General features: G+C 35.9%; 1 protein-coding gene and 1 long non-coding RNA gene across 3 annotated transcripts in view; one reads left to right on the top strand and one right to left on the bottom strand.

The window, feature by feature from the left end:
• LOC113604782 (uncharacterized) overlaps positions 1-12,090 on the top strand; it is a 106,681-nt gene that overhangs the window by 81,715 nt on the left and 12,876 nt on the right. The gene's annotated exons all lie outside the window — the stretch shown is intronic.
• Positions 10,467-12,090, bottom strand: part of SAMSN1 (SAM domain, SH3 domain and nuclear localization signals 1) — a 132,583-nt gene continuing 130,959 nt past the window's right edge. For both annotated transcript variants that reach the window (XM_027077526.2, XM_027077531.2), the window contains one exon: positions 10,467-11,361. In XM_027077526.2, coding sequence (XP_026933327.2) covers positions 11,159-11,361 — 203 coding nt within the window. In that variant the 3' untranslated portion in view covers positions 10,467-11,158. The remainder of the gene's footprint in view (positions 11,362-12,090) is intronic.

Raw genomic sequence — 12,090 nt, 5'->3', positions numbered from 1 at the left:
GAACATGAACCTCAAAGGAGAACTTAGGAGCTAGGTCCTAACTTTGGCCAGAACTTGTTACACAAACCCAACCGAGTGTAAGAGGGCTGATAGACACAGTTTAATGAAACGATAGCATTTTTTTTCCTCCTTCATAGGTTAGATAAGTTTGTATAAAGCAGAGAAAAGAGAAATCAAGCAAGCATGAAAAATTTTGATCCTGATAGAATTTTAATAGGTCCCCAACAATGCCTTTATAGTTAACATAGGCCTGTGCAAAAAAATATATGACCATAATGTGACTTTTAGGCAGGTTATTCTCATTTTCATAATCTATAATATGGCCCTTGGGACAATCCAAATGGGGACAATTGATAAGGAATATCTGAAACCAGGACTAGTTTTACAGACATGTAGCCTGTGTTGTTGCACAGGACTCTGTTCCCACAAAGGCTCCGTATTTTTTTAATGCTCTGCTACTACTGTCTTAAGAGTCTTAATAATTTTGAATATGGGGCTCTGCATTTTGATTTTGTGCTAGGCCATTATTCTAAGCTCTCGACATCCCCCATTATGTAGCTAGTCCCACCTGAAACTTATGCTTAAAATCTTTAAGATAAATAGTTAATGCTAATTAATGTTTTAAAGAAGACAAGTGACAATAGCAAAGTGTATGTGCATGCATATAAATGTACGCCCACGCAAGAATGTATCTTTTTAAGAAAGAGTTTATTGGGAAGAATTTGTTTTAATTGATATTCATCGAGCATCATCCCATTGCTTATTGTTAGTTACTCATGTGAAGAGTTGGTTGATGTCTATAGCACAAGCATTTGTTTCAGATAAATGGATGTTTCAGTTGGATAAGTTTTAATTAAGCAACCTTTATTGTACAAGTAGTTGTTTTTGAAACCATGAGAAAACCACCGTAATTTGCTAATTCCGTTATCCAAAATCTGAAGGTGTTGCATCTTGTCTATAACCTTGAATACAGTTTTGTCTATAAATGTCTCAAATAAAGAATAAGAAACTTTTCCACTGTAATGTTAAATTCTTTTTCTACCAAGACACAACTTAACTCTTCTCAAGCTCATAGAATCATCTAAAGTGAATGATTTATCTTTAGATCCTGCTTCCACACCACTTGCTACGGTCACTACTTTAGCATTTCACATTTCATAGGAATTTACTTATTTACACATTTGCCAAAGGAGAAAACTGAACTCTTTAACTCCTTGAGAACAGGTGTTGTTGCTGTTCATCTTGCTATTTCCAGAGCCTAGTATAGTTTCCAGGCACCCAGAACATGTTCAATCAATATTTAATGAAGGAACGAAGGAATGAAGGACGAAATAAGTCATACAAAAACATTTTTGTTTCAGCAAAACATATATTTCCAAGTCTTAAAGAAGGTTCTACTCTTAATAAAGCCAAAATTAGTTTTTGTTTTGTTTTGTTTTACAAGAATGTTTTAAATTTGCATTATCCTTTAGCTCATAACAGCTGTATTCCAGGGGAGGATGAAAGAAAGCATACTCCTATTAAGTGAAATTTTAAAACATCTGAAGGGTAAGAATAGTACGTATTTAACTGTCATATTTATAAATTAGGTATTTTAATAAAAGAGCTTTTTTTTCCTATTAAAAAATGAGTTGCTTGAATACATTCACCTAACACATGTAAAAGTAAGGAAGAACAATATACACAGGTTTCAGCAGATATATGTGTTAATATTCCTTTGTATTAAATTGGTTGTTAATACTGTAATTTTTTTCCCATTGTCTACTAGTAATACCCATGTATAGGGGTTACTATCCTTCTCTTTAAGGCTGGGAATGGTTTATCCATGGTATTAGTTACTTGTGGCTGCTATAACAAGTTATCACAAACTTGGTGGCTTAAATTTATTTTCCCCTAGTTCTGGAAGTCGGAAGTCCCGAATCAGTTATCACTGCACCACAACTCAAAACATGTCTGGAGAGCTACACTTCCTCTAGAGGCTGCAGAAGAGAATCTGTTTCCTGACTGTTCCAGTTTCTGGTAGCTGCCAGAATCCCTTGGTTTATGGCCACATCACTCAATCATCAAAGCCAGCATCTTCAAATCTCTTTGCTCTGTCTTCACACTACATTTTCTTCCTTGTGTAAGAAATCTTTTTCTATTATAAGGATACTTGTAATTATATGTAGGGCCCACCAAGATAATCCAGCAGAATCTCTCTATATAAAGATCCTTAATTAATCACATCTGCAAAGACCCTTTACCCAAATAAGGTAATATTTATGAGGCTCTGTGCACTAGGATCTTCTGTCTTTGGGAATGGTTAATCAGCCTACTATAATTTTACCCTGCCCATTTTTGCATTACTGACTAAGAGGTGGAATTCTAGATGATGTATAATAGTATATTTTTCTCTATGCTCACTGACACAGGAATGAGGGTGCTATACAGTAAGTGAGTGCTGGAGAACTATAAACTAAATAGTTCTATAAAGGAAATGCTGCCTAAAGAAGCAGGCTTTGGCAAGTAGGGCTCAGAGAGGGAGCTCATAACTTCATGATAATACTTCACATAAATTAAAGTAATGTTAATTGTCTCTTCCAAAACAAGGCCATTAAGCAGTTTATTGCTCCTACCTTAAGAATTTATTTTGGTATTTCTTGTGGTCCTACCTTTCCAATGGTATTTTACTTTTTACCCAGTGGGGATATAAACACCTCCATGACAGTCCTTTCTGGTATATTTCATCTCTAAGGATAACAAGAGGAGGAAATAAATGACCAAATAGGTCCCGATAAGCTCTGCAGCAATCAAAAAACAAAAGTCTCCAGGAAGATATCAGTAGGTGGAGCTTCATTTTGAAATACAGTTCCTAACAAATGGAAATAATAAGTTTGTCTACATTGCCTAGTTGTGAACAGCTAAACTGTCAGTGACCTTGTGCCTGAACAGGGAAGAATTTTGTTTCATTTTTTCCACTGTGTGGAGGTAAGACATTTGAATCAGGAGAGAAGATGTTTTATTTTTTTGGCCCATTTTTATTCATCTCCTACTATGTGCCAGCTATTAGGTGTAAAGCCCTGGTTAATACAATTGCTTTCTTTGTCCCTCTGTCAGTGGTCTTCCATTTCATTTTCAAGTTTCTCAAAACTTTGCAGTCTTATGCTTGGTCATCTACAACTGATCCAAGGTCACAAAAGGACAACTTAGCTGTAAGGGAAAAAGAAGAAGAAGAAGAAGAAAAAAACAAGAACGCTAAGAAGTTACATAAATGTCCTCTAGCACATTCCCTGTTCTGAGGGCTAATGTACTGTAGCAATTCATCAGTCATTCTAATAGTCTTTTAACTTCTGTCAGAAAGCCTACTAAATGCTAACATCTTAAATGTTTAATATTCTAAAACATATTTTCATTAATCATGCAAATTATCTGGGCATCCATATTTTACGATAACCTCTTTTGAGATTAAGAGTCCTGAGGCTTTGTGTATGAGAGACCCATGTTAGCAAATGATATTGTAGGTGAAATATAACTTAGAATTAAAGAATTTTAGCAATGAAAAGTCACTAGTAAAATTCCAGTATCAATGTGCCATCTCATTTATAAAAAAACCAAAATGCTATTAATGTCAGATATTTTTGATTAGATAGCAAGCAGCTAAAATATGCATTTGCTTCATTCTATTTTATTACATAGTTGATGGATGAATATTAATGTTGGTAGATTGTATATTATCCCAATAGAAATGATCCTATGTTTCACAGCAAAGTAGACTGTTATTAGGAAAGGATAGAACACGTGTTCCATGCATTTAGGTTGGTATGAACTGCACCATGAAAACCTTCATTTATATGCTGCCAATCCTATTCCAGTGATTCTTAGCTGCTTGGAAAAAGGAGAAATATGTGCATGGGCCTCATTAAACAGATTAATAAGAAATTGAAAGGGGTAAAGGGCATGAGTTTTGGTAGTGTTAGTGGAAATGCTTTACCTTAAAGCTATTTGTCAGTAGGGATGGAGGCTGGTAGTGAAACAGATAGAAATGACCTGAGACCATGTAAATGTAGTTATGCTGGAGTCATGGAGCAATGCTCATTAGACTCAAGAACATGACCTAAGTAACTGAAAGTCATGAGCAATGATAGATCAGTACACTAGTCCGGCTACCAAAAGGAAGCAGATGGCACAATCAAATTAGGATAATTCAAGGAAGGCTGATTTATAAAGGGACTAATTGCAATAGTATAGGCACAGTGAAGGGTAAAGGAACCATTAAAGGCTGTGCAGGTAGTGAGCTAACAGCCACAGAACGGTTATTAAATCTAAGCCTTTAGAAGTAAGAGGAAAGGAACAATTACCAGAATCTGAAGGAAGGAGAATCATGTACAGAATGACACTTTTAGACCTTTCCTTAAGGGAGACAGGCAACATAAGGTGATCTCATGGGGTGAGCAAATACCCTGACCTCATTCCTCTCTCTCCCTCCAGTCTCTTGATGGGGCTTCCCATTCATTGAGCCCAACAGGAAGCCGAGGGTACAGATCAAGGATGTTGTCCATACAGATGAGCCTCTCTAAAAGGATATCAGGGCCTCACATGTGGAGAGTGGATCTGAAGGGAGACATGCAGGGTCAGAAACATCTAATTTTGGTATGAATACAACCTCTTTGGTTTTGTGACCAAAATTCATAGTTACACTTTGAATGATTTTCTTATGTCTCCCCCCTTTTTTTACCCATTTCTTAAATTTTCTTTTATGGTTATTTTCTTTCACAATATCTCCTGAGGCTGTTTTCATTAACAAAATTTCTAGCAGCAATGCTACTTACCCAGTACACACAAAGGAACAAACTTAGCCTCTGAGTAAATATATGTATGTATGTATATATATATATATATATATATATATATATATATAATAGCTAAATGCTATCCAGTTTATTATTCTCTCTATATAGCTTTTTTTAGTATATCAGTGTGAATTTTTTTTTAACATTTATTTATTTTTGAGAGACAGAGAGAGACAGCGTGAGCAGGGGAGGGGCAGAGAGAGAGGGAGACACAGAATCAGAAGTAGGCTCCAGGCTCCAAGCTGTCAGCACAGAGCCCGACACGGGGCTCGAACCCATGAACCGTGAGATTATGACCTAAGCCGAAGTTGGACGCTTAACCGACTGAGCCACCCAGGCGCCCATATCAGCGTGAATTTTAATGTCTGTAGTCTGTATTGCTAAAGCGATGGTGAAGTCTTCACTTTTCTACGTGGTTTGCCTTCTAATTATATTTCTCTGGTACAATATTTAACCATCATTTCCTCAATCATGGGTTCTAAGGTGCAATGAAAAAAAATCTAAAGGGAAATATATTTGTTACTTTTCAAAAAGATTTTTTTCTGGAGCATTTTCAATGATTGCTGCAGGAATGAATGAGTAAAGGTTTCAAGAATGAATAGTTGCAGAAAACCAACTTACTTTTGTACAGAAGTCCATGCAGCAGCCCTCCAGGGTAGAAGTACTTTTGTATCTCCTTTTGTTGAGTTCTCTATTTTTTTATGAATATGCATATTGGGGGAAAAACTTCCATCTGCTCTCTTTTAGCTGATTATATCACATTTTGGAGCTGCACATCGTTATGGAGCTTCAGAGAAAGATGATCATTTACATTACATATGGATATAAAGTAGAGAAGGAGTTGATGAATTGCAAACAAGTATAATTTATATGGACAAAGTGTGCCAGAAGTGCTTTTCACCCCATTTTACTCTGCAAATGGAATGATTCCTGCCCATTCACTTGGCACGGTTCCCAAAAACTCAGAGAGGAAAACGATCCCGTTAGCCTTCTGCATCAGGATTCCACTCCTTCCCTAAGAGGAGACAGTGCTCTGCCCTCAGTGCTCTGTCCCCTTCAGGGACCCCAGAAGGCCAAAGGAGATCTCTGAACACACTAATGTCACTTTTAAGATTTTTCCATCATGGCTTCTTAATTTATAATCTACATCACGCAGACAACCTAATACTCAGAACTGTTGGTAATTCAAATGTGAGAAGTTTGCATGATGAAGAAAGAAAGGGAGAATAATGAAAAGCTCATATTTTCCTCTGTGCTGTGATTTTCCCATGGCAGATCATTTGGCTAAATGCCTGTAAGCTTTGTAAATATGTGAAAATCTACAGTTAAGGTGTCTTTCTAAGGGCTTCTGTGTGGGCTATTGCACAGTCAGCTGTGACTCCATACTGTAAAGACCTGGGCCCAAGATGCAGTAATAAAAGTAATAACCCCAAATCTTGTTTTATGTTATTTAATTAATTAATGTGGGCATTTAATTATATATTCAATCATTCAGTCCTCAAAAGTGATTATTCCTATTATGTGTCAAGAGTGAGGAGTCAAAGCTAAATACCATACAGCCTCTTCCTAAACTGTCATAACTCAACAAAGAAATATTCTGTCAGGACCAAACAGTCATTTATCTGTGAAGTTCTGGTGAATCAGCTGATTCTCATTGCTACTGGAAGACACAGTTGTCCTAGCCCTCATACAATCTGGGTCTGAAGAATTTCAATTAGTACGAGCCTAAGCCCGTCCTATGGTAGCGTATGCACCACTTTTATTTTATGTTCAGATATTAGTTTTTATGCATGCAGTGCATGCACTGTACTGAGTGTTTTGCACACATTATCTCATTTAATCAACACAGAAATATGAAATATTAGTATTATAGTATTTGTATTTCACAGAGGAGGGAAAAAAAAGCTTGGAGGATAAGTGATCCACCCAAAGTCACATAATCCTCAAACCAGGACCTCTGGGTCAACATTGGGTGTGATCAGATGAATTCAATGGTAAGATAGGAGGTAGCCTAAAGTAAGGGTTACTTCCATCTTAGTTCTGTAGGCAGAAAACCTGGTCAAATTTAGAAACTGCTGTTCTTTTACCTATATTTAGTCCCTATTCATTTTTCTCTCAACCTTTACATAATTTTAGCATGACTTCCCACTTTAGGAAGGAGTTCTTGAAGTGTGCATGCTGATTAGTTACACAGTTTTCTTTGGTGGTGGTGGGGGAATGGAAGCGTGTGTGTGTGTGTGTGTGTGTGGCGTGACAGAGTATATAAAATTTCTTCATGTTATTTTTCTCAGAACTTAGGCCTGTAACGGAAGTTTCTCAACATGAAATGTCATCAATTTGGCCTCACACAGGAAGTTGCAAGGCGCTTGACTAACCTCAGTGAACTGGATGTTGTCTAAAACCTGATAATCTTTAGCTATCACTTTAGAAGTTTTAAAAGTTATTTTATTTCTTAACTCATTATCTTAGAAATGTAACTGATAAAAAAGAAAAGCTTCTGATAACAATTTCAGGGTTAAGGTATATTGGTACTTATATCAGGAAAAGAATCGGATGAGGGGGCAGAATTTAAATGATCTCATTTTTGTTCTTATTATCAAAAAATTATTATAAGGATTTTATCCATACTTAGAATAAAATTTCTCTAGCCATGCGTACTTCACATCATACTTGAATTTGTAATTTCTGATTCCTGGGATCAGAATAATCATTGCATCCCAGAACAGTTTTACAACATTTCTGTACTGAAGGACTCAGCTTGTTCCAGTGAGAGACTATGGCAAGATTTTAATGCAGATTATCTGAGCCAAAGGGCCTTTATCGGCATAGTCTTGGGGAGCATATATGTCTTGGGGAGCAAATAAATGAACAAGACTGGGACTCTCTTGAAACCAGGTTTCAACCTAGAACCATTGTGATCATCTGGTAACCATTAAAATGTCAACTTTCTAACCATCTTCACATCCACTCTCGAAAGGCTCAAATTCTTGTCTATCTTCTAGTCAAGGGCAGTGGAAGGCCTAAGTCTCTCAACTGCCTCACAACCTTGGATGAACTATGTCTTGCCTTTTCACTCCTCTTTATCCAGCTTCCATAGTTGAGAGAAAAACCTAAGGAAAATGAGCTTCAGATATCCAGTCTGTGAAATGAAGGCAGCAGTACTCTCTTTAGTGTGTTGTATATGGCTACAGGTATCCTTTTCAGTGCTGTGCTATGTGATGGGGTCATCCTTCTGGTAACTTGAACCTCATGGAATCCAGTCTCTCTTCTTCAATCTCCTCATGGCCTTTGCGGCATTTCTGCTCATAAGCGTTTCCATAAATCCTTGACTGGATGCCAGATATTCATTTTAAAAGGATAGAAATCATGGCTGAGGACATTTCACCAGCAATTTCCACCATTTTACATTTAAGTGGTTCCTTAGATGGTTCCTAACCTACAATTTCTTGGTATCTTCATAAAGAAGCTGTACTCTCTGGAACTCCCTGAGGCAGCAGGTTGATGAAAATTTAAAAATTATGGTCAGTGGCTACGCAGTGTCCAAGGAGGTCCTAGAATAATCTATTTGGAGTGCTGACCATGGCCAGGAGTGGGGCTATGATGCAAGAAGCATGTTAGAGGGTTGAAACTGAAACACTATTTCCTGCTGTGGAGAGAGAAGTAGGCATGTGATTTACTCCTGACCTGGGCGCTGCATATAGGATTAAATCTCATGGATCTGGAAAAATACACTAGAGATTAACTGTAATATTGTCTCCCAGCATTTGAAATAACATTTTGTGTTTCCTGATTTTTCCTAAAGTATTGTGTTTTACATATTTAAGAAACTTTTAGATCACTTTGGCAGGCATTTACCTATAGACTAAGTACATTGATTTAAACATAAATATAGAATTGTTATATGGGAATAATTCCATTCAATGCACTTCAGCAAACATTTCCTAAGTTCCCATTCTGTACCCAGTATTGTACCAGGCACCAGGGATCTCTTTCACAAAAAGATCACAGTGTTGTGGAAGGGCAAGTGCCTTTCAAATAAATAAAGTATAATATGTTAAGTGCCATAACCAACAGAGATACAAGTTGCTATGGAAACACAGAGAAGTACACCGAAGGAAATCATGGAACACTTCACAGAGTAAGTGACTTTTGTGATGTGTCTTAAGAGGAAAAACAGAGGGAGTCTCCTAGATGTAGAAATTCATAGTAGCCACTCCAGGAAAATAAATAGTATAAGAAAAGTCATAAAAGAAATAGTGAATTTGTAGAATTGCAACTAGATTGTTATGGCTGCAGAGCGTAGAATGAGAGAAAGGAGAGGAAAGATACAACTCATAGGTTAGGTAAAAAAATGGTTGTGAAGAACCTTATGTACCTTGGAAGAAAGTTTAAATATTATTATACTAAAGATAGTGAGGAGCTAAAAACAATTTCAAGCTGGAAGTACATGATTTGATATACAGGTTAGATCTTTCTGGAAGCTGTTGGGAGGATGGATTAAAAGGTAGGGCACAGGTAGAACAGGGGTGAGTTGGAAAGCCATTGCACTATTTAATATATGAGATAATGACATTCCAAAGCAATACAATAGCCATGGGAATGGATAGAAAGCCGTGAATGGCAGAGCACATCTAGAGGTCAGACTTGATTACATATGAATCTGTATGAGAAATGTATAAGTGAGATGAAGTGAGAAATGATTTTCTGTTTTGGGTAACTGGTTATTGGTGCCATTAAAGAGAGCTTTGTTTGGAATAAAAAAGGAGAGGCAAATTTGTAGAGAAAATCAAAGATTTAGGTATGTTGAGTTGAAGCTTCTAGAGTGTTATGGGCTGAACTGGACCCCTCTCCCCACAAAGTTCATATGTTGAAGCTCTCAACCCCAGTGTATGGTACCAGTGTATGGTATTTATAGATGGGGTTTTGAGGAGATAATTAGTTTAAATGAGGCTGTAAGGGTGGGGCCTTCATGATTGGACCAGTGCCCTTCTAAGGAAAAACACCAGAAAGCTTACTGTTTCTGATGTGTGAGGACACATTGAGAAGGTAGCTATCTGTAAGCCATGAAGAGCTCTCATTAAAGTCCACCCATGCTGCAGCCCCATCTTGGACTTTTGGCCTCCAGAACTGTAAGAAATTAAATTTCTATTGTTTAAGCCACCCAATCTGTGGTATTTTGTTACACAGCCTAAGCTGACTAAGACATAGAAGTATTCAGGAAGTTGGATGACACAGATCTATCAGAAAGAGACAGATTGAAGTGTTGATTGATTTGGAAATTTTATATATATATATATATATATATATATATATATAAAATAAAATATATATATAAAAATAATATATATAACAATATATATATTGTTTCCATAAGTAAACAATGTATTTGTTTATTATTAAAGAGATATTTACACTCAGATATTCAAGCCTGGCTATCCTAGAAGATAAAGTTTGCCCTTTTTTTTGCTCACTTGCAGTTTTGTGGGATTCATATATATATATATATATATATATATATATATATATATATATGGAGAGAGAGAGAGAGAGAGAGACTGACTATAAAACCTTGTATGGCAAGAGATATTTTGTCTAGAAGTCAAAACATTAAAAAATACCTTAAGCACCACTCGTGTGGAAAAGAGTAAATGCACGTAGTTCTTTTTATTATTAAAATTAGGCTATTTCAAAATTTAAAATATTTATAATTAAAAAATGAAACATCTGTACAATTATTAAAATTAGTTTTACTAAATAAGAATTGACAACATCTTGTTAACTCTTCTTTTATAGCAGATAACAGTGAAGAAATCAACAAAAAATAATTACTAAAACTCCACTCTGGATCAAGAGAAAATGTCTCCAGTATCAACTCACACTTTCCTATTAAGTATAAAAATGAGTGTAACTGCTGCTTGGACAATTGGTTATACAGATACTCTCTCCATTACTATTTGTTCAATAACGTACATAAGTTCAAAACTGGCAGGGATGAAAAAATGAGTTTTCCCTGCAGAATTTTTCATGTTGCACTTAGAAAATAAAGATGAATAAATCTTATCTCACACACACCAAAGACTTACACCATACCTCTTCTCATACAGGCAAATGAAATATTAACATGTAGCATTCAAAATAATAAATATACATACTATTTACAATAATTGGGAATGTTGGAGACATGAACTTTTGTGTAAAATCATTCTGATTAAAATTTTTTAACTTCAGGTTGTATTCGCAAATACTTCTCTTTCTCTCCTATTTGATCTTTTAGCTCAAATAGAATTAAAGTGGAATGTGTCTGTAGATATAAAGTTGAGAATGTGTATTCAGTCACTTGGCTCTGTGATAGTAATCTTCTGTACCATGTCAGAGAGATTTTCAGACTCCACATCTTCTTTGCCATTATCTGAATTTTCTGATGAGATATAACAACCAGAGTCCCTTGGGCAGTCCTCTAACTGTGACTTATTTAAGGAGATGTCTGGGCTTAAGGATAGGGGCACAGATTCATTTTCTTGCTCTTGAATAGCTGTAAATGGAAAAGAGGGCAGTAGTTAGGAGAAGCCAAGACAAGTTTTATTCATGCACTCATTCATCTTTGAGCCATTTTAACTGTACCAACCTTGACTTCATTACATTTGAAACTTCCATAAGTAAACAATGTATTTGTTTATTATTAAAGAGATATTTACACTCAGATATTCAAGCCTGGATATCCTAGAAGATAAAGTTTGCCCTCTTTTTTGCTCACTTGCAGTTTTGTGGGATTCATGTGAACTGCTTGCATAAGCGAAGATCAATATGGACTCTCATTTTACATTAATGATAAGTTGCCAGAGAAAGCAGATTGTATCCACAGTTTGACTGATGCCTTGTCCAAATACTCCTTAAAGTAACATTAGAAAAAGTCTTTTGTAGTTTAACTGTACAATACACCTCAATGGTGATCTTTGTGAACAATTCTAGAACCATGATAATGTAAATTAATGAAAAAAAAATCTCTGTGGGCAACAATGTACAGTTAGACTTCAGTTACTTGGAATTTAACTAATAAAACTTAAAGCACTCAGATTTTCCTATGTTTGCATTCAACAGAAAAATCAACATAAGAACGAGGTTGCTTTTAGAGAGTAAAACACCACCATTTTCATTGGATCTGAATTGTTTGGTTTTTCTTCTACATCTCTGTAGTTCTGGATAACAATTATTTATATTCAGATTGGTGACTGTTATCACAGCAGTATTCTAGATTCCACAG

The sequence above is a fragment of the Acinonyx jubatus genome, chromosome C2, assembly GCF_027475565.1.
Source record: "Acinonyx jubatus isolate Ajub_Pintada_27869175 chromosome C2, VMU_Ajub_asm_v1.0, whole genome shotgun sequence".
In the NCBI taxonomy this organism is placed as follows: domain Eukaryota; kingdom Metazoa; phylum Chordata; class Mammalia; order Carnivora; family Felidae; genus Acinonyx; species Acinonyx jubatus.
The sequence above is the reverse complement of the archived record's forward strand: the minus strand, read 5'-3'. Positions and strand labels throughout refer to the sequence as shown.